A 24,128-nucleotide genomic window follows, 5' to 3' on the forward strand; every position below is an offset into this window, starting at 1 on the left:
TTATGATTAGGAATTAATATTAATATCATGAGAATAGAACCACCGAGATAGAAACTAAGAATCTTATGCAATAAGTTCTGATGACAACTGTGTCAAATTTTAATGAAGCAATATGACAGGACAAACAAACCCAAGTTTCAATCTTGGCACAGTCACTTACTGAGTGATCCAGGACAAGTCACTTAACTTCTCTATAACTCAGTTTCTTCAGCCGGAAAATAAAGGCAAGTGCCTTCCTTGTTTATCTATAGTGGTCACTATTGTACCCACAGGTCCTACTTCGCAGGACTGCTGTGAAGACTACATGCCATAATGCAGATGTGTAATGCACTTGCCACACAGAAACTGAAGAAGTGGTCATTGCTATTGCATATTTAATGAGAATAAGCTTTTCCTGACAGAATGGGTTTTCGGTAACATATTTCCTTGGCCTCTGTGGTCTCTATTTTAGCTTCTTGTTCCAAGTCAATCAGTGTATCCTCTCTCTCTCCCATAGTGATTAGTTCAAGAGTGGACATCTGACACAGTCTAGACCAGTGGGACTCAAGGAAATGTTTTGGGGAGACTTAAGATTCAAAAGGGGCTTCCTGCTTTTCTGAGAGAACTGCAGGAAGAATCAGTTCTCTGCCTTCTACACATGAACAAAGAAGCACGAACCCCTGGAAGCTTCTGGCGATCATCTTTCAACCACGAGGGGAGCATGTGTTAGGATAAAGCATTCAGTGGAAGACAGAGAGAAGGGATGAGGAGAAATAGAGTTTTGGGTGACATTGTTAAGTGCTAAATGAAGCCTCATCAGAAGTCCACCCTATTTCTGGACTTTTCAGTTTTGTGAGAAAATAAATTCCGTTTAAAATGTCAGTAAGCCATTTTCTCTTATTTATAACCTAAAGATTCCTAACTGATACAGGCACCTCAAGCTCCACATGCCCCAAACTGAACATACACCTTCCCCCTCCTCTAATGCCCCACCTGGGTTACTGCAGACCCTCCTAACCGGTCCTCTGCATACACGATGCCCGTCCCCACTTCACCTGCCTGCCTCTCCAGCCTCATCCTTAGCCACTCTCTCCGCTCTCGCCACACTGAGCTTCTTTCTGTACCTCAAACACACCTCGCCTTTCGCCTCCAGGACCTTGAACACGTTGTTCCCTCTGCCTGGAACATTCTTCTCTCTGTCTTTTGACTAGAAATCTTCCACTTACCCTTTGGGTTTCAACTTAAACATTTCCTCCTCAAGGAGGCCTTTGGCCTAGTTTGGGTCCCTCAGTATCATTTCCCCACCTTATCCTGCGCTGTGCTATATGAGATACTTGTGAGCACGGCTTATGGAGCGCTCACTGCGTGCCAGGCCCCTGAAAAGTAGATATTGTTTTCCACATTTCATGGGTGAGACAACTGAAGTTCAGAGACATTATGGGAACCTGTCCAAGTCCACACAGCTAAAATGTGCCAGAGCTGAAGTTCAACTACAAGTCTGCCGTCTCTAAAGCCTTCCTCTGCCCATTGCTTCATTTTGTCTCCCTCGATTCAACCATATTCCCGTCAGACTTCGGTGAACTTAGAAGACTATTGTGAGTTTTCCTGTAGAGGCCCAAATTATTTATGTGAAATATCTTTTATTGGGGAAATAATAAGACCAAAAGGAAGGGATTTATTTTTAAAACAGTATTAAGAAAAAACACCATTATAATTATATAAAAATAATATAACAACATAACCTTATGATAGTGTTCCAATATAGACATTAGCAACTCTTCCCTTCCATTTTGTAATAATCTCAGGTGATTTTTTTTTTAAATAAAATGCAATGACTTTTCCTTGTTAGTAAATGTCACAGCCGTATGGCTTTACCTGTTCATATGACCAGACTTTAACAGCCGTTTCAGGAGCAATCTTGAGAACATTCACACCATTTCCTCTCCACAGAGAAATTACTCCACCCTCTTTCACCATCTCTATTAAGCGGCCCATTATCTTCACATTCTTTGTTTCTAAGCTGTGAGCCTTGGAAAGGAAAGGAAGAACTTTGAAAAATCACAATAGGATTTGAGGAATTTTGAAATCACATACTGTGATTTTCATGTGGTAGGCAGGAAAGAGTTAAAGGTCCAAAAATGTTGAAAGTCTCTCCTGTTAGGGAAGTGGCAGCTGTGTGGGTGACCAGACAGCTTTGGAAGTGTGTGTCTCTTGTGCCCACACGACAGGTTAAGGAGGACGCTTTAGATATGGGACACACACAAACATGCTGGAGAAGTGGTTGCTCTGTTTCCTACTCTTCAAGGGGACACACCAATGTCTCCCCATCATGAAAAGAGTGAATTGGGTGTAAATTTCAAAAGAATAACCAGGCAAGCAACATTCCTGAAAAGTTAAGGCCACTAAAACTCAGAACTTACTGCTAAGAAAAAGCTGTGAGGGCTCTAACAAGTAGGATCAGTGTGAACAGAGAAAAAAGAAGGAATCCAACTTAACTCCGTGGCCAAAAGACCTGAGACCTTTCTCCAGGGTGCATATTGGAAAAGGGATATGCAGTTAAGACTTGAGAAAGTGAAACCACCCTTTATAAAATTAATAAAGTGCCGCAAGGTGGGAACTGTGGTAGGGGCCTGAGCTCTGCAAAGGTATAGGCATAGTTAAAATATATATTTACATATATCACCAGCAATTGTTCCCTAGCTTGCTTTCCTATAATTGCTTACTACTCAAGAGTCATATAGCTGATGGTCATAAAGATTCTTAGCTTTCTTCATTGCTCCCATAGATAGCATCACCCTTGTGAAACCTAAGGCTGGTCTTTGAGATAACTTCCAGACCCTGCATTCTGGTGGACCAACTGACCCTACCAGACCAGTGGCCCAAGGAACGAACTCACCTGGTCTTGCGACCTGGGAATTGACTCAGTAGGAGAAGACAATTTCTGCTTCCCAATCCTATGAGTTCATCCCCAGCCAATCAGCAGACCCAATTCCCTAGCCCTTTGCCTGCCAAACTATCTTTACAAACCCTTTCTTTTAAATTCTTGGGGAGACAGATTTGAGAAATTCCTCCTGTCTCCTCACATGGTGCTTGTGATATTAAACTCTCTCTGCTGTAACCCCTGCTGTTTCAGTGTATTGGCTTCCTCTTGAGCAGCAGGCCATGAAGCTGGTTGGGAGGTAATAAAAGCATCAGAGAATGTGCCCTGTGCATTGAACATACTGAGTACTGCAGAAGAAAAACTAAGCCTAGAGCAATGTCATTCGGCATATGAGTGAACGTAGGAAGGCCTATGTTCAGCCAATATTCAAAATAAGGAAATAGTTCTATGCTTGCTGGTATATAGTCACCAAGCTCTTGAATAGTCATTCTGGCTCCAGGGAGTCTCCAGTGGGCTCCACCTTGAAGGGGTGCTTGCCCAGGTGACCACCAATCAGTGTACATACCTGCCTTCCTACCAGCCAACCACCCCTCGCATCATCCCTGGCCCTCTCTGTTCAGAGCACGTCCAGACCAAGAGAGTGGAGACAGACCCATGATGGTAACATTTGTGCCCTGATAGGCAAATGCTAGGTATCCATGTGGTCTCAGAGGTTGGAGTACAGCCACTGTATTCCAAAAATTACCCTCATGTGGCCATTAATTGGTACCGCAGCCTATGGGTATTCTTTAGTCTTCACAGATTGTTAAATATTTTTTTAAATCACTCCTATAGAGTCAAGTCATAATGTAATTTAGTTTTTCTCAAATATTCTCCTTTGAGTGACATAAAAAGGTATAAATCAGTTAACTATTGCTGCGTAACAAACTACCCTACAAAACTTAGTGACTTGACCCCAACCATTTTATTTTCTCTTGATTCTGTAGATTAGCAATTTTGGCTAGGCTCAGTTAGATGGTTTTTCTGCTATTCTCTCCTGTGGCCACTTAAGTGGCTATGGCTATCATCATCTGGCAGTTTCACTAGGGCTGTACGGTCCAAATTGGCTTCAAGCATATGGCTGGTGGTTGTGCTGGCTGTTAGCTGAGCCTCTCTCTCTCTCCATGTGGTTTCTCATCTACAGGAGATTAGTACAAACTTCTTTACATAACGGTCTCATGGCATTAAGAGGGTAAGAGAAAAAGCTGCAAGACTTTTTGAAGCCTAGATTTGGAAGTCCCTCAACATCACTGGACAAAGCCAGTCCAGATTCAAAGAATGGAGAAAAAAATTCCACCTCTTTGTTTTTGATTTTTTTTTTTTTTTTTTTTTTTTTTGAGACAGAGTCTCACTTTTTTGCCCTGGCTAGAGTGCCATGGTTTCAGCCTAGCTCACAGCAACCTCAAACTCCTGGGCTTAAGCAATCCTCCTGCCTCAGCCTCCCGAGTAGCTGGGACTACAGGCATGCGCCACCATGCCCGTCTAATTTTTTTTTTCTATATATATTTTTAGCTGTCCAAATTATTTATTTCTATTTTTAGTAGAGACGGGGTCTCGCTCTTGCTCAAGCTGGTCTCGAACTCCTGAGCTCAAACAATCCACCCGCCTCGGCCTCCCAGAGTGCTACGATTACAGGCATGAGCCACCGCACCCGGCCAAATTCCACCTCTTGATAGAAGGAGAAGCAAAGTCACGTTGCAAAGTGGTGTGCATACAAACACGGGAAGAATGATGAAGGCTGTGTATGCAAACAATCTACCACAAAGAGGTATGGCATTAGATTCACAGGGAAAGAAATACAGTTCTAGCACATCACTTGGCATTATAATAAATAATATCATCATAAGAATGTATATGCTATTTATTGATTTTAAACATTTAAAATTATCCTATTGGCAAAGCATAGCAGATGTAAAAATGATTATATTATAGAAAGCATGCAATATTAACAACCTTTATGGTTTTGAAAAGGTTACACTCCAACACTATCCCATATTGTCAAAAATGCCAATAATAAGGTTAAAGTATATGTGATAGGGTTTATTCCAATATTTAGATCCTTCTGGAAATTTGGTCCACCAATTATTGTCTCTCTTACCAGAAAGACCTTTTGTAAAATAATATTACCTAGTGTTGGCGAGGATACAGGGAGACAGGTAATATCACACATTACTAGGAAAAATATAAATTGATATTACCTTTCTGGAGGGAAATATGACAATATATCAAAAGCCTTGAAATATGTATAGGAGGATTCCCCTTTTGGTAATGGCAAGCTACATAATCAGAAATGAACTTCGTACTAATGACGACTGAAAAAGCTGATGAAATATATATTTCTTAAAGTTTCCTTAAAGGAACCTATAAGCTAACAAGACAGAAACAAATTATAGGGCCAATATCTAGGAAAGAATGAGAAAACCCAGAAAGGTGAGACTAAGACTCAAGTGTATTTCTGGATCCAGAAGAAATAATTTTGAGAATAGGATGTTGTTTTGGTGGCTTCATAAGGTTAAGAAAGAATAAAAGACAAAGCCTAGGGCCCACCAAAGGTGGAGGTCTCAGATAAATCACCTACATTTTGAACTGGGAATTTGGAGGGCTATACTCATGATAAGAATTAACCAAAATACCCCAGCATCTGCCAGGACTTGCAGCATGGCTGTGTATCACCTGAGTGATCCAGGGAGTCTCAAGGCTCAGCTGGGATTAAAGCGATCCCAGACTAACAGCCCTCCCAAGCACCTGACAGAAACAAACAAAAATCTAATCTTAAATTGGATATGATCACTCAAGTCCTCAAATTACTGCTACAAATGATATTTTAAAAAAAAACTAATGGAGGGGGAAAAATCAGGTTGGTTTTAAAAACTACAACAGAAGTCAAGAAACGAGAAAAAGAGAATCTTAGATGAGGCAGCACAAATAGAAAGCACAAAATAAGATGGTAGTTTTAAACAAAAATGTCAATAAGCACACTAACTATAAATGGAATAAATCTCCCAGTTAAAAATCCAACCAGGCCGGGCACGGTGGCTCACACCTGTAATCCTAGCACTCTGGGAGGCTGAGGCAGTTGGATTGTTTGAGCTCAGGAGTTCGAGACCAGCCTGAGCAAGAGCAAGACCCCGTCTCTACTAAAAATAGAAAGAAATTATATGGACAGCTAAAAATATATATAGAAAAATTAGCCGGGCATGGTGGCGCATGCCTGTAGTCCCAGCTACTCGGGAGGCTGAGGCAAGAGGATTGCTTAAGCCCAGGAGTCTGAGGTTGCTGTGATCTAGGCTAACGCCATAGCATTCTAGCCAGGGCAACAGAGTGAGACTCTGTCTCAATAAATAAATAAATAAATAATTAAATAAAAATCCAACCATATGCTGTTTACAAGTGACTTACCTAAAACACACAGTTACAGAAAGTTTGAAAGCAAAAGGGTGGCAATGGATATATCACACAAATTCCACCAGAAAAAGGGAATGTGGTTATCTATATTAATATCAGACAAAATAGAACTAAAAGCATTTCCAGAGATGAAGAGGGTCACTTGACAATGATGAAAGGTCTAATTCACCAAGAGTATACAAATGTTTGGACTAAAGATATATTATGGAAAAACTGATAGAGCTACAAGGGGAGGACAAAGCCTGGGAGAGAGTTTCTGCAGCCTGGCCCTGCAGGCTCAGCCTCAGCAGAGAAGTCTGAGGAAGGGTGGCAGAGTGCAGAACCTTAACCCGTTCAAGTAAGGAGGGGAAAGAAAGCTGGCAAAAGAAACAATGAAGGTACAAAAGATTGTGGAATTCTCAAGAAACTGATTTGTAGGGAATTTAGTTCTATGGTCATTCCTTGGGCCTCTTGATGAAAAAGAGAGAATGCAAATAAACAGGATGTGTAAATTCCTTTTATAACAAAAATTCTGTGGGAGGAACATAGCTGTAAAATAAAACTAACTGTAGAGGAAATCTATACCAGCTACCTAAAATATCTAGTCCTTCATTTTGACCAGCAAAAAATAATAAAGGATTACCATATATGGTGGGGGGTGGAGGCACGAATGGCAGCATAAAAATCTAAAACTAAGATAAACAGAGTAACTAGTTCCTGAGGAAACAGTGACAATTCAGGAAACTACAGTTAACTAAAACAAAATAATTTAAAGTACTTTTTAATATCCTCAGAAAGAATCAAGGTGATACCGACTCAAGAAAAAAATACCAAACAAGAAGCAAATACTATGAAAAGATAACAATCAAAGAGATAAACAGAGCTCTTAGAAGTAAAGATGTGATTGTTGAAATAAGAAGTTCAATAGACGGGTTGAAAAATACGATTGAAGAAATTTCCCAGAATTTTGAGTAAAATGACATAGTGATAGAAAATATTTATGAAAAGCTAAAATGCATACAGGGTGTGATGGTTAATTTTACCTATCAACTTGACTATAATTTTATGTATTAACTTGATAGGTGGTGAAACATGATTTCTGGGTGTGTCTATGAGAGTGTTTCAGGAAGACGTTAGCATTTGAGTTAGTAGACTGAGTAAAGAAGATCTACCCTCACCAATGTGGGTGGACATCATCCAATCTTTTGAGAGCCCACATAGAACAAAAAGGCAGAGGAAGGACAAATTCATATTCATTCATTCTCTCTCTCTCTCTCTCTCTTTCTCTCTCTCTCTCTCTCCCCCCGCCCTCCTTTGGCTGGGACATTCATCTTCTGCCCTTGGACATCAGAGCCTATGATTCTTGGGCCACAGGACTCTAAGACTTACATTGATGGCCTCACCCTCCACCCCAGTTCTCAGGCCTTGAACCAGGAGTTCCACCATTGGCTCCCCTGGTTCTCAGGCTTTTGGACTTGGACTGAATTACACCACCAGCTTTCCTGGTTCTCCAGCTTGCAAACAGCAAATCATGGAACCTCTCAGCTTCTATAATCACATAATCTCCATAAGCATATGTATATACTATTGGTTCTGTTTGTCTGGAGACCCCTGACTAATACAGAGGGTCAATCCAGAAGGTACAACATCCCACTAATAAGAATTCTAGAGGGAGAAAATAGAAGGAAGAAAATTAAGAATGAAATTATAAAATACACTAATGCTTAGGAAAGATATAAGTTTATAGTTAGGAAGAACCCACCAAATGGCAAGCACAGTAAACGAAAAAAGAATCTCCCTAAACTCACACTGCAAAATTTCACAACAGCCAGGGTAGAGGCATGACTAAAAGCTTCCAGAGAGGTCACACACAAAAATCAGAGTGGCCTCAGACTTCACAGAAATAACACTGGATGCTGGAAAATAATAGGATAATGGCTTAAAAGTTCGACCTTTTAAAGCATTTTTGACCTTGATGTCTATACTCAGCAAACTGCCAGTCAAGGGGAAAAGCATAATAAAATAATTCTAGACATGTAAGATATTAACTTTCAGTAAAAATGGCAGGTGATCACATATGTTTATTCCCTCTCCCTCCCAAAGCCACACAAAAACAATAGTAAAGTAATAAAGAAGGCAGTAGTTAGGGTGGCCACACATCCTAGTTTGCCCAAGGGTTGTCCCTCCACCATTATTCAGCACTCCCTTTCACTTTCAAAAATGTCTTGGTCCAAATGAAAATTATATGGTCACCTGTTACTAATCTGCAAGGGAAAAAAATGCCCTAGCAATTTCAACAGATCTGGGGGAGGTGGAAAACAAACAGAAAAATGATAACTTATTTAGTAGAATAAAAATTACAACTTAAGTTCTGCAGAAGGGAATGCACGTAGAAGTCAATGTGCCCTTGGAAATCCCTGAGGCTTTATTCTCTGAGGAAAGCAAAGAGATTATTTATTCAGGAATAGAGAATTCAATAATTCTGTGAGGCTCAGGACTGGAAACAGGTGGGTTCAGTGAAAAAAATATGCACAGTGGACAGTAGGCCTTCTTCCCTTTTACCTTACTTTGAACCCAGAACACTAGCAGCTAAGCATCTTTGCTTGCTTTGCTTGCTTTGCATGTTTCTATAAAAATTAGAGAGAAATTTGTTCCTTGGTGGTCCCAAAACTGTAAAAGGACATAGTGACTCAATGTTCTCATGAGCCCATAATTTTTGCCTTGAGTAGAATAATGAAGAGGGTGGAACCCCCACCTCCCAGTTGCTCATCAATCTCTCCATCACCTGTCCCATTTCCAAAGGAACCACAACAGTTCTAGGACCCAAAACCTTTCAGACAATTGAAGAATTCCACCTATAGGACCCTGCATTTGGTAAGGAACAAACAGTGAGTGCAACTCTTTGACCAATCTCTGTCTCTTGGTGTCACAATTTCTACTTCATGGAGACAGACTGGTCTAGGTCCACCCCCAATACCCTGAAAAAAAAGAGACTTCTCTAATTTTGGCCCTCCCTAGAATATTAGTGCTGTGTTATCAGACTGTGTTTAATTATTTGTTTACATATCTGTCTCCATCACTAAATTCCAAAATGCATATGAATAAAAATGGTGTATTATTTGGGATTTGTACCTTCAAGATGAGCTCAGTGCCTGACAGCTTGTTGAATAAATGAGTCTAGGAGATTACTGGCAATGAAGTAGTTTGCACGTAAGAGTATCAAAGAATAGTATTAACACCTCTGAAATCCTTCTTTTTAAAATCATCAAACATTATCCACATTACTCACACACATACACGTGAACTATGCAACATACCTGCATCAGGATTTTTAGGCGATCCAATGGCGCTGTGCATGTCCGAGCACAAGTGCCAGCTATGCCTCCAGCCAATAGATATTTCCACAAGAGGCCAGATTGTCTTTCTTCATCAATTAAATTATGAAAAGTCCATCTATCTCCCATATCAATTCCCTTTTAAAATGAAAAAATAATAATTATATGATCTCAAGCGAAAATTTTACCTCCTTACAAGATCTAAATAATGTTTTATATATCTCAGCTCCCCAGTAATATCTTATCCTAGAATATTGTGCTTCATCATATGTGGGAGCTAAATATTAAAACAATTGATTTCATGGAGGCAGAGAGTAGAATGATGATTACCAGAGGGTGGGAAGGGTAGTGGGGACAGGATATAAAGTGAGGATGGTTAATGCATACAAAAATATATTTAGATAGATAGAATGAACAATATTTGATAGCATAACAAAGTGACTATAGTCAATAATAAGTTGTGGTATACTTTAAAATAACTAAAAGAGTGGAATTGGAGTATTCCTAACACAAAGAAATGATAAATGCTTGACGTGATGCAGACCTCAATTACCCTGCTTTGATTATTACACATTGTATGCCTGTATCAAAGCCTCATATGTACCCTATAAATACATAGAAATATTATGTACCCATAGTAATTAAAAATTTAAAATGGAAAAAAAAGAATATTATGCTCCACTAACTGGTACAATTTTAAATAACCCATAAATCTAAAAATCTAAACCATTTTCAATTAAAAATTATTTGTCTAAGATTGAATACAAAAAGAAGAATCTTTCAAATTCTAATAAATATTTTTAGCTATGGTGAAACACAGGCTACACAAACTACTAATAAACACACATACACACACCACATTTTGTTAATCCATCCATGAATTGATGGGCACTTGGGTTGATTCCACATCTTTACAATTGTGAATTGTACTGCTGTAAACATTTGAGTGCAGGTGTCTTTGGATAAAATGACTTCTTTTCCTATTGATACCCAATAGTGGGATTGCTGGTAGGTCTACTTTTAGTTCTTTGAGAAATCTCCATATTGTTTGCCATAGAGGTTGTACTAATTTGCACTCCTACCAAGAGTGTTGAAGTGTTCCTTTCTCTCTGCATCCACCTCAGCATCTATTGGTTTTGGACTTTTCAATAAAAGCCATTCTAACAGGGGTAAGGTGATAACTCATTTTGGTTTTAATTTGCATTTCCCTGATGATGGCATTTTTTCATATGTTTGTTGGCCATATGTCTATCTTCTTTTCAAAAGTTTCTGTTTATGTCTTTTGCCCACTTATTAATAGGGTTGTTTGTTTTTTTCTTGCTGATTTGTTTGAGCTCTTTGTAGATTCTGGATATTAGCCCTTTATCAGATGTATAGTTTGTAAATATTTTCTCCCATTCTATAAGTTGTCTGTTTGCTCTGTTGATTATTTCCTTTGCTATGCAGAACATTTTTAATTTAATCAAGTGCCATTTAATTATTTATTTATTTATTTATTTATTTTTGTTGCTGCGGTAATTGCCTTTGGGGTCTTAGTCATAAATTCTTTGCCTAGACTGATGTCTAGAACAGTTTTTACTACATTTTATTCTAGAATTTCTATGGTTTCATGTCTTACATTTAAGCCTTTATCCATCTTGAATTAATTTTTGTAAATGTTGAGAGATAGGGGTCCTGCTTCATTCTTCTGCATGTGGCTATCCAATTTTCCCAGCACCATTTATCGAATAGGGCGTCTTTTCTCCAGTGTATGTTGTTGGGGACTGGGTGAGACCATCTCCACAAAGGCCAATGTTGGGATTGTTCTGCCCAGGTTCTCCATGTAGAAGTGACAGTGGCAGCTGGGTGAGGCTATCTAGGCAGAAGTCATGGGTACCCAGGCTATGGGTGTTTGCTTGAACCAGGTCCAGGTGTAACAGCAGCTCGAGGGTGGGAGGTCCCTGGCAGGGCCCCCTTGGGACATTCTGCCCACCCAGTGGCAGTGGTAGAGATTCAGAGGTGGGATCTTGGGGTCCAGGTGCAGTGCTAGAATCTTGGAGGTGGTGAACAGGGTGGAGCCTCAAGCTCTAGCACAAGAGCCTCAGAGCTGGAAATTCTCTTCAGTCCAGTGTCCTACCTCACTTCTCTGGGGTTTCACAATGTTCCTCACAAAAGAGCTATCCATAGGTCCACAATATTCTTTTCCTGATTACAGGACAGGGGTGTCGCCCCATCCTCCCTATGGATCTTGCAGGACCTGCTGGTCACAGGCTGACACAGAGGCTGTGGTAGAGCCACCAGGACCTCCCAGAGCAAAGGAGAAGGAGCAGTGAAGATGGACCTCAGCAGTGGACATGCAGGCTTGAAAGACAAAGGCCAGGCCAGATCCCAGAATGCAACTTTTCTTAAACTTAATGTAGACTACTGAAAGAAAGCCCAAGTGTTAAAAATGAAAAAAGAGACACAGATTTCATAAAGGAAGACTAGGCCTCAGAGGATTTGAAATACAAGTTCAGTTCAAAGTCCTTTATTTTTTACCAGTAATAATAATAGTTAATGCATATGGTGCTTAACACGTGTTAGCTGCTGTTGTAAGTGCTTTACACATATTAACTAATTTCATCCTTACAGAAACCTAAGGAGTAGGTATCGTTCTTTGTTTTATTTTACAAACATTACGAAACTGAGGTAAAGAGAGGGCACACAGCTTATAAGGGTGGAACTAGCATCTGAATTCAAGCAGACTAGCTCCAGAGCCCTTGTTCCTGAGCACCTGCCAGCATTCATTAATAATTTCCTCTCACTCCTGTAATCCTAGCACTCTGGGAGGCCAAGGCAGGCGGATTGTTTGAGCTCAGGAGTTTGAGACTAGCCTGAGCAAGAGCGAGACCCCGTTTCTACTAAAAATAGAAAGAAATTATATGGACAGCTAAAAATATATATAGAAAAATTAGCCAGGCATGGTGGTGCATGCCTGTAGTCCCAGCTACTCGGGAGGCTGAGGCAGGAGGATTGCTTGAGCCCAGGCATTTGAGGTTGCTGTGAGCTAGGCTGATGCCATGGCATTCTAGCCTGGGCAACAGAGTGAGACTCTGTCTCAAAAATAAATAAATAAATAAATAATTTTCTGTTCACCAGACATTGCATTCAGTATTTCAGTAGGACTGTCTCTTGCATCCTCACATCAGCCCTATGCAGTAGGTAATATTATTTTCATATCTATTTTATAGCTGAAAACAATGAGGCTTAGAAAGGTTAAATGATGTCCCCAAGGTCACAGGGCTAGTAGGTAGGTGCACTAGGAAGCACATCCAGGTAGTATGGCTATAGAATTGATGGCCTTAAATGTTACACTGGCCTCCTTACCTCATAAGGGGGAGGCCAATAACTTAACTTCTCTTTACCTAGGTTTCCACATCTATAACATAGGAATAATAATCCCTATCTCAAAGAGTTGTACAAGGATGTACATATATTCATGGGACATAGAAGAACAGTGTAGATTATTTAATATAATTGAGAATTACCAAGCAAAAATTTTATACAATTTTAAGAAACTTTGAAAATTTGAAGAAATTATGAAGCACAGATCTCTAAGTGTACTTGAAGACAAGAGCTATGCAGACTATGATATATATACGAATATGAAACTTGCCACTCTTTCAATTCCAGTTATGGTTTATTCATTCAGCCAACAAATATTTATTGGGGCCAGGTGCAGTGGCCCATGCCTGTAATCCTAGCACTTTGGGAGACTGAGGTGGGAGGATCACCTGAGGCCAGGATTCTGAGACAAGACAGGGAAACATAGCTAGACCCCATCTCTACAAAAAATTTTTTAAAAATTAGCCAGGCATGGTGGCATGGGCCTACAGTCCCAGCTACTTGGGAATCTGGAGGTAGAAGGATCACTTGAGCCCAGGAGTTTGGGGTTGCAATGAGCTTTGTTAATGTCACTGCACCCTAGCCCAGTCAACAGAGTAAGACCCTGTATCAAAAAAATAAACAAATAAGAAAAGAAAAAATATATATTTATTGGGGCCAGGCACGGTGGTTCATGCCTGTAATCCTAGCACTCTGGGAGGCCATGGCAGGAGAATAGCTTGAGGCCAGGAATTCAAGACCAGCCTGAGCAAGAGCAAGGCCTCATGCCTACAAAAAATAGAAAAATTAGCCAGGCGTGGTGGCATGTACCTGTAGTCCCAGCTACTTGGGAGGTTGAGGCAGGAGGATTGCTCAACCCCAGGAGTTTAGGGTTGCAGTGAACTTTGATGATGCCACTGCATGCTAGCCAGGGCAACAGAGTGAGATGCTGTCTCAAAACACACACACACACACACACACACACACACACGCACTTGGAAAGTACTCTATGACACAGCAATCCTCAATTCACAATCCCCATTTTCAGGCAAATAGGCAATTATAATACAGAATGATGGTGCTGAGTAGGAATAATCAACTCTTAAGTGTGAGGTTATTCTCAATAAATGGGTGCCTTTTGCAAGTCGAAATTTGGTTGAAGATATATGCCAATTCTTTTTGGCATTGTACAAATTTCTGAGGAAACAACATTCTATAGCATGACTTGTTTAATCAAGACCTAACTAGCTAGTTTTCTCACCCCATAATTTTCTAACAGTTTACAATTTATTACATTTTTATGCCATGATTCATGGCATAAAGTATACAAATAAGAAAAAGGAGACCACTTACAGTAAAACGGTTCCAGTAACGTATAACATCCTCAACATTTTTTGCAGGTTCAAGTAAAAAATACTTCCTCCATTCTGCCCAGTCCACTGTCATTGACCCATCAATGTCCATGCTGCATATTTTTTAAAAAAAGGAATACACTGAAATATAAATTATGATTCATAAATTTCAAAAAATATTATCAAAGTGAAATTTTATATTCTTTTTGGGGGGGGGTACAGGAGTCACACCTGAGAACTCAGAAGGGTAGAAGAAAAATTCTTTTTCCTTGTCTGTAAGTGCTTGTAGAGAACAATGGGGAAGGAGATGAAAGGACAGTGACGTTTCAATTACTGATTGAGAAGCACATGCAAAGGTCCAGAGGACTAAAAGCATGACAGGACCTGTGATATGAAAATAGTGGTATGTGGAGGTGGGAAGTGGAGAGGGAGTCGAAATCTTATATTCTCAAAGTCAGAAAACCTGGGCTACAGTTGAGCCTATTGTTACTTTGGTGATATAGAGTCAACTAACATTTCTGAACGTCAGATTACATGGGAATAATTCCTACAACACAGAGCTATTACAGTACTAATATGACACTGTATGTACAATGATGGCCTTGTAAATTATAAAGAACTACAGAACTGTGTCAGTATTACTGCATCCTAATTTTCTAGCATCTCTTAAACATTTCTCCTTCTTTCTGTCTTATAACCTCATTTTGTAGCTTCTTGTAACCTCTCTAGGAGATCTCTTCTCCTACCATGCTCTCCCTCATTTACTCTATTGCAAACACACTGGCCTCCTCTCAACGCCCTAGCCCTGTCAGACACACTGCCCACTTGGCCCGTTGCTCTTGTTATTTCCTTTGGCTCTTCCCCTAAAGATCATAATGGCTCCTCTCTGCTCCTTCCGATCTCTACTCAACTGTAACCTTCAAGGGCTTTCCTACTCTCCCTGTCTAAATTGCAGCTCCCCAACACACACACGCATGCGCGCGCGCGCGCGCGCACACACACACACACACACACACACACACACACACACACACACACAGTTTCCCTCCCCTGCTTTATTTTTCCCCTTAGCACTTTTCACTATCTAACATAGTTTACTTATCTATCTAGTTTATGGTTTTTCTCCTTCTATTTATTGTGAACTCCATGAAAGCAAGGATTTTTACCTATTTCCTTCACTACTGCAACCCTAGCACCTGGATGAATGCCAGGCATATAGCAGGCACTCAGTAGGTATTTGTTAACTAAGTGAACACTCAGAGGATAAATTGTTGAGTCCTATTTAAGGTCTCTCTCTGTCTCTCTCTGTCTCTCTCTCATTGCTGGTGCCATTCCCTCCCAATCAGTTATGTCCTCTCTCTACAACATATCCAGAGTCTCCCTCTCTGGCAGGTACCTCTCCTAAAATCTCACTTATCCTTAAAAAATAATTAAAATACAATTTTAAAAGATTTACTTAGTTGTCCTCTCCTCATCTAAATTTCCCAAATCAGCAAGCTACATGCACTGTCCAGAGTCTTCACCACCAATCACTCAACAGCCATATTCAATCTGACTTAACCCTTTCTTGTCCCACTCAAACTGCTTCCTGAAATCTCCCAAATGCCAGATCCAATGGATATTTTTCAATAGTTTCATTGTTGTTTCTTTCTGTTAAAAAATGATCTAAATAAATGAAGACACATAAAATGTTAATGGAAGAGAAGATTTAACATCACAAATATGGCAATTCTCCCCCCTCAATTGATCTATAAATTCAATAAATTACAATCAAAATTTGAAAAGACAGTGTGGGTGAGTGTGTACATGTGTACACACGTGTATGTAACTAAACAAGCTGATTCTGAAATTCATATTGAAGAGCAAAGGGCCAAGAATAGCACTGACACTATTGAAAATGAAGAAAGTAAAACTAGATGACAAGATGAATTATAAAGTATTAGTAATGAGACATATGGTATTGATGCATTATAGACAACAACCAATGTAATAAAATAAAGAGACCAGAAACACACCCATACACAGATGGAAATTTAATATATGAGAGAGGTAAGCTTTTCAAATCTATGGGAAAAGGATAGGACCAGTCAATAAATGGTGATAGAACTGACTATATAGACAAAAATGAAATGGGACCCATATTTCATACAATATGCAAACATAAATTACAGGTAAACTTAAAAACTAAATACAAAATATTTAAAAAAACACTTAAATGAGATATAGATGAATATCTTTATGACCCAAGGTAAGAAAGACTTTCTCAAGATGTCAAAAGCACAACCAAACGAGAAAAAGATGGACAAATATGACTACATTAAAATATAAATTTTCTGCACAGAATAAAAAAAAACCCTACAAATGTTTTTTAAATAAGCAAAAGCCAGGAAAAGATATTTGCAATGCATAATACCAACATAGGATTAATATTCAGAATTTAGAAAGAACACCTACAAGTTATTAAGAAAACGACAACCAATCTAGCTGAAAAACTGGCAAAAGGCACAAACAAGTACTTTATATAAAAGAAATATCCAATGGCCACTAAATACATGAAAAGATAGTCTCACCAGTAATGTGAAATGTAATGAATTACATTAAGTTACATTAAATTTAAAAACAATGAGATAATATTTCTGAGCCATAGGTTTAGAAAATATTAAAATATTAGAATACAACAGTATCAAGTGTTGGGATGAAAATACATTTCTGGTAGAAACATAAAGTTGTACAACTACTTTAGAGAGCAATTTGGAATACCTAATTAAAGTCTGTATACCCTACAACTGAGCAACTCCACTACAAATAATATAAAAGGAGATTTATACAAAAATACTCATTGCAAAAATGTCTCACATTAGCAACAAAAAAAATTTTTTTAACCTAAATGACCATCAATAGGAGAATTTATAAATAAATTGAGATATATTTATTAAATGGGACCCATTTTATCCCATTGGGATAAATTGATTGAACTAGAGCTACAGGCATTAATATCAATAAATCTCCAAAATTGAAGGATAAGAGAATAGTCATCAAAAAATATATATATGCAGTATGTCACCACTTAGTCTTAAGACCTCAGAAACAATATCATATATTTTAAGGGTACATATATAATAAAATAAATGCAAATATAAAAATCTATATGAGGGATAAATTCAGGATAGCAGCTACTTCTGGCAGTAAAGAAGGAAATGGGTTTAGTGGAGAATGCACAGAAAATGGCCGTCTGTAATATTTTATTTATTTTTAAAAATCTCAAGGCCAGCGTGGCAGCTCATGCCTGTAATCCTAGCACTCTGGGAGGCCAAGGTGGGAGGATGGCTTCAGGTCAGGAATTCGAGACCAGCCTGAGCAAGAGCAAGACCCCATCTCTACTAAAAAATAGAAAAAAAGTAGCCAGGCAACTAAAAATAGAAAAAATTATCTAGGTGTGGTGGCACACACCTATAGTCTCAGCTACACAAGAGGCTGAGGCAGGAGGATTGCCTGAGCCCAGAAGTTTGAGGTTGCTGTGAGCTAGACTGACACCATGGCACTTTATCCCAAGAAACAGAGTGAGATTCTGTCCCCCCCTCAAAAAAAACTCAACCAAATATAGTAAAATATTAAATATGATAAATCCAATGAAGGTTATGTTTTTTGGTTATATTATTCTCTTTATTGTTCTGCATACGTTCCTGTATGAAATAGTCCTTAACAACTTAACCTATACTAGGAATGTTTAACATCAGAAAATCTGTTATATCTCATCAATGTAATTCATGATATAAATAGGTCAAATGACAAACAAAATACTGTTTGATAAATTTCAGCACTCTCTCCTGATATTTTTCTTTGTTGTTTTTCTATATAGTCTTATCATAACCCTTGCCACACTGCAACTCCCTGTTCTCTGCTAGCGTGCACATGCAAACACACACACACACACACACACATTGGACTGTTTGCTCTGTAAAAGCAGGCACCAGGGCCATCCTGTTTACAATTGCATCCTCATTAGCTAGTACACACCTGGCAAAAAGGATCAATATTTGGTTGATAGATAACATTACTGATTGGTTGATTGACTAATAATATAAAAGGTATATCATCTTAAATAATAAAAAGCAAAAAATATATGCACTGAAATGATATCAATGGGTTAACATTTGGGTGATGTATTATGGTGACTTTAGGCAAATTATTTAACCTCACTATTCAACAATTTCCTCATCTATGAAATGAGGAAAATAATAGATTTTACTCTAAAGACTTGAGAGGAGTAAATGAAATAAAGTATGTGAAGGTCTTAGAAGACTGCTAATAGATTAACTATAAGCTGTTATTCACACTTTTCTAAAGTGTCCATAGTTGTCACTTTTATAATTAAAAAGGTTTAAAGTAAATAAAAAATAATTTTAAAATGTATATACATATATAAGGACTGACCTTTCAAGAATCTTCTGTGCCTCTTTTTTAGAAATATTTATACCTATTAACTTGAAAGCATAGACAATTTCTGAAGCATCAATCACCCCTTTAAAGGAATAAAGAAAATTAGGATCAACTGGAAAGTTTGAAAAGATACAAAGGCAAATAGTAGTTGGTGCATTATTGCAACACTCCATAAAACATCAATATCCCAATTATTTCTTCTATTTGACAAGATACAAAGAGACTGGAGATCCCATATGATATTCCTTGTGTCAAAAAATAATACCACCACCCTCCAATGTTGCTCAAACCAATCAATCATTCTTGCCTTTTTCCATTCCCTTACCCATAACCAAATGGGATATAGTCTATGCCTAAATATCTCTCAAATATCTCCCAAATCGTTTATTTCCAACACCACAGTCCCATTTTAGCTCTGATGTCAATCCATGCTCCACACAAATCTGATGGTATTACTCCCACGGCTGAAAACTCCTCCGTAGCTTCCCACCTCACTATCCTTTAGGATCAAGTCCAGAAACTTCCCCAGGCCCCAAGGCCCTACATAATCTTGCCTGCCCCTGGCTCTCAGGCCTCATCTCTGACCATGCTTCCCCTTGCCCTCCATTTGTGCCTTATTGGTCTTCCTCTAGTTCCTCAGACATGACCTCCCAGTGAGCTAGTTCTTCTGTCAGGAACTCTCTTCCCCATTCTTCACTTAGCTAACATTTATCTCTCAAGATACACCTTAACCACCACTGCCACAAGGACCTTTTTTCATGTAAAAACTCTATCAAAATGTTACAAATGAGCTTTGCACAGTGGCAGTATCATAGCCAATGAGGTTTATCCAAGGCGCGATTATTGCTAATTGAAAAGTTTTCCCAATACCCTGCCATGACGACTTGAAATACAGTTGGCATTGGCAATTTTTAACAGTCCCTCAGACCCTTGCTAAAAAGCATATTGTTCAAAGGGTACAGCCTTTTTTGTTGGTGGTTTTTATTTTTGAAAGATAGTATGTAAATAAAAACTACATCATTTAAAAATATTCCTTAGAAGAAATAACAGCAAAAAAATGAAAGAATTAAATAAATGAGATTTTTATAACTCTTAAGGAAAGCCAGATATCTAATAATAAACCTTTACTAAAACAGACTTTACTCTTTATAGATATACAAGTTTGCTAACTATATAAAAACAAACCATCATTATTTGTGTCCAAACTCTTAAAAGTCAACTTCATTTTTTTCTCATTATCTCTAAGGTACTGCATAAATGTGCCAAGGGTCAGCAGATTATGCTTGCCATTATCAACAGATTGTAAAATTATCTACAAGAAAGAAAAAATGATATTAAAGACAGCTTCAGGCAAGGTAGATTACAAATTGCAGCATTTAAACAGTTGTACCTTTATCTCATGTAAATTAGATATTCTGCCATAAATTACTGGTACCCTAATTTTAGAGTAAAATTTCTAACACTAAAAGCATAGAATATTTGAGTATTAGAACTTTAAAGAACTTTAGAGACTGACTAGTCTGCTCTTCCACTCAGGAGTCATTCATTTATTCATTCACTCAGTAAATCTGTAAGGCACTGCTCTAAACACTTGGGGAAAAAGAAATGAATCAGCCATAGTCCTTGTCCTTAAGAACTTTACAGTATAATATTTAGCACATATTGCAACACTCCATAAAATATTAATATCCCAATTATTTCTTCTATTTGCCAAGACACAAAGAGACTGGAGAGGCTCAGGCAAGTTATTTAACCTCTCTATTCAACAATTTCCTCATCTGTGAAATGAGAAAAATAATAGATTTTGTATAATAATGCAGACAGACATGTACACACATATGTAAGCAAGTAAGTGTAATAATGTGCTAAAGCCACTACAACAGAAAATATTCAAGGTTCAGTGGAGAACAAAGATGCAAGTGGTAAGCTCTGAAGAAGGGATAAAGATGAGGGAAATCTTCGTAAAAGAGATGACAAGCTAAATAGTAAAAAACAAATAGCGGAGCTGGAGCCCATTCTACTAAGTGAAGTATTGCAAGAATGGAAAAACAAGTACCCCATGTACTCACCATCAAATTGGTACTAATTGATCAACAGTTATGTGCGCATACAGTAGTAACATTCATCAGGTGTTGGGCAGGTACGGGGGGGAGGAGGGGATGGATATATTCACACCTCATAGGTGTGGTGTGCACCATCTGGGGGATGGGCATGCTTGTAGCTCTGACTTGGGTGGGGCAGAGGCAATATATGAAACCTAAACATTTGTACCCCTGTAATATTCTGAAATTAAAAAAAGACGAATAGCAAAAGGGGAGCAAAGGGATGGGTGGGTGAAGGATGTGGCAGAGACCATGAGCTGTCTACCAAAATTTCTTCTCACCTTCTTTGGGCACACAGCTAGATTACATTTCTCAGTCTCCCTTGTAGTTAAGCATGGTTGTGTGAACAAGATCTCTCCAGTGAAATATGAATGAAAGTAACGTGTACCACTTCCGGGCCTGGCCAATAAATCTCCCACACATATTACTTCATGCTCACTCCACTTTCACTAGCTGAATGAAGATGATGAGACCCTTGAGAATGGCAGACCCACAGACGGAAGGAGCCTGGATCCCCAAACAAATGCAAGGTGGAGAACTGCCCAGCAAACTCAACACCCACCAAGAAATCATGAAGAGCCTTGTGTACAAGACTAAGGGTCTTGGACTTTCCCACTGACATTGTCAAGCCCCTGAATACTTTTAAGCAGGAGCATGAAATAATCAGATGTACCTTTCAGAAGTGTCATATGGTAACAGTGTGGAGGAAGGAATGGCAAACAGTAAAGGCAGGAAGACTGTTTATAAGACTGTTACACTAACTTACATGAGAGACATGGTGGGGGCCTGGGCTTACCAAGAGCAATAGGGGATGGGGAGGAAGTGAGTTGGTTATGAAACATATTAAGGAATTACACCGGACCCTGTGATTAACGGGATGTGAGATGAGGAAAAAGGAAAAGTCTAGAATGACTGGGTAGTGGAGTGCTTCACCAAGACTGTGATTGCAGAGGAAGTGGAGAGACTCAGAAGCTGGGGACAGCTATCAATTTGTGAGTCACCCACACTAAGATGATAGCCCCACCTTGAAGAGTAAGAGAAGTCATGGCAGAAAGTGTAGATTTAGCTCTGCCTTGATTGCAAAGGGAGGACAGAGGTAGGACAATATCTAGATGGGGGACCAGGGCCAAGGGAGGATTGTTGTTATTAGAGAGGAAGAACTCAGAAATAGAGGATAAATGAAGGGCAAGTGTACTTTCCATGTTTTAAAGGAAATGAAAGGACATGAGATTGAAAATGTAAGTAGAATAATCAACCTTGAAAAGGAGGAGAAACACCTCACTCCCTGAGACTAAAGGAAAGAAAATGATCATGGGTGTAAATAAAGGTAAGATCATACTCATACTATATTTATTGAGACTTACTAATGGCTTTAAGCTCAATAAACAATGTTAAGCATTTTTCATTATTTACTTTCCCACTAATCATCATAACAATCCTATGAGGTAAGCGCTATTAATATCCCCACTTTACAGTTGAGGAAACTTCCTGAGAGGGCCAGAAATCCAAAGATGTTCAGGCCAGTTCACCTCAATGTAGTGTGTGAAGTAAGTGGCATATTCATTGGCATGAGGAAGAGCAAGGGACCCTGGGGGCTTGTGGTTGAGACAAGTCAGGGTTTCCCAGCCTCAACACTACTGGCATTTGGGACCAGATAATTCTTTGTTGTCCCATGCATTGTGCATGTTTAGCAGCACCCCTGGTCTTTGCTCAGTAGATGCTAGTGTCTCACACGCCCACACACACACACACACACACACACACACACCCTGCTGTCATGACCATCAAAAAGGTCAAAAATGCCAAATGTCCCGGAGGGGCAGAATCATCCCTCCCTGGTTGGGAACCACGGGGATAGCTGCACAGAAGAGAGGGCTGACTGCACATAGTCCGATGAAGCAGAGGACTCAGCTCTTCACTGCGAAGAGAAAGGAATTAAGAAGATTCTGGGGATACATCCAGAAAGAAAGCATAATATCACCAGTTTGTTTTCTGATTCTGTGTAATTCAAAGCGAATGCAGCAACAAGCCTTGGCACACAGAATCCAGTGAAATCAATGCATATTGTTTCTAACTGACTGGCATCTGTGGTGGGGCAGGCCTCAGAGACTAAATCATCAATTTCCATAATAAAAATGTGATATAGCATTATCTATGGTATGTAGTTATCTCCCCATTTCTCTGGCACAAACTTTATAAATCCTAAGAATTACAGGCTTAACACTAAATGGTATTGTGTGAAATATATGCTTTTTCTGGACTCAGAGATCTTTGCCTTCACATCCATCATTTAATTCAAGCCTGCCAGATAGAAACTTATTAAATATTATGTATTTTCTCTTACCGAATTAAATTCAGTCTTTTCACAAGAAAAAGATTTCTACAAAAACTGGTGTCCCCTTTTCAAATGTACATAGACCCACACGCCCATGCTGCTGCCCAACCTTATGGTCTCTCCGAGAAGCTTACAGTAAAACAAAGACTGACTTTTTTTTAACCAACAGGTCAACTGGTCAAATGAACAGCTGTGGAAATGTGGATCCTCTGAAAATACAACAGTAATTATTTATATCGTCATTTGTTAAGCTTAGTGACAATTCTATACCATAACGTATAGTCTAGTATTATAGTACAGTACAGGTATTTCTATGGTATTAGGTTAAACTGAAAATACGTGGCTCTAATTAATGGATTAGTCTCAGAGCATCGCCCACTGGCTGCGTCAGACGAACGGCACGTGCACACACACAAGAAAGCCCCAAAAGCGGTGCTGGAGCTCGGGGTGAGCACTGGCCCTGCGGATGGGGCTTTCTGGAGCAAGGCCCTGTGCTGACCGCAAGCTGTGGGATGCCCGTGAGAGAGCTCCGGATGGGCCCTCGCCGGCCACCAAGGTGGGCCCTCAGGTTCCCAAGATATAACCGACTTCGGACACAGGCGTTGGCAACTGGTTCCCAGCGCGGGTATAGGGAGTAGTTGACGTGACAGTGATGCAACCCGGGTTTCCACATGTCCCCATGGCCGGGCCCCACTTAGGCAAGACGGTGAAGTTTCCCTGTGTTCCCCCATAGCAGCTCGCTGACAGAAAACCAGCGTGCGGGAAGTATTTCGGAAGCGGGGTCTTTGCAGAGAAGCAGCTCGCACGGAAGGGGCGTCGGAGCCCCGCCGGGAGCTGCGGGAGTGCTGGGGGGTCTGGGGGGTCTTCTCCACCCGGCCTCGAGCCGCGCACTCCCCCCACCCTGCGCCCGGGCGCCACCGCCGCCCACCTTCCTGTCCT

At 39.5% G+C, this 24,128-nt stretch overlaps 1 protein-coding gene and 1 pseudogene across 1 annotated transcript in view; one reads left to right on the forward strand and one right to left on the reverse strand.

Annotated features, from left to right (window-relative positions):
• LOC123634575 (calcium-binding mitochondrial carrier protein SCaMC-1-like) overlaps positions 1-23,862 on the reverse strand; it is a 47,983-nt gene extending 24,121 nt beyond the window's left edge. Inside the window, exons 1-6 of the mRNA XM_045546305.1 lie at positions 23,689-23,862; positions 19,938-20,064; positions 18,747-18,834; positions 14,314-14,425; positions 9,601-9,756; positions 1,855-2,007 (exon numbers count right to left, since the gene is read on the reverse strand). Coding sequence (XP_045402261.1) covers positions 1,855-2,007; positions 9,601-9,756; positions 14,314-14,425; positions 18,747-18,834; positions 19,938-20,064; positions 23,689-23,862 — 810 coding nt within the window. The remainder of the gene's footprint in view (positions 1-1,854; positions 2,008-9,600; positions 9,757-14,313; positions 14,426-18,746; positions 18,835-19,937; positions 20,065-23,688) is intronic.
• LOC123636101 lies at positions 19,542-19,710 on the forward strand (annotated as a pseudogene).
• Positions 23,863-24,128: the final 266 nt, after the last annotated feature.

Source organism: Lemur catta, chromosome 3 (assembly GCF_020740605.2).
Source record: "Lemur catta isolate mLemCat1 chromosome 3, mLemCat1.pri, whole genome shotgun sequence".
Classification (NCBI taxonomy): domain Eukaryota; kingdom Metazoa; phylum Chordata; class Mammalia; order Primates; family Lemuridae; genus Lemur; species Lemur catta.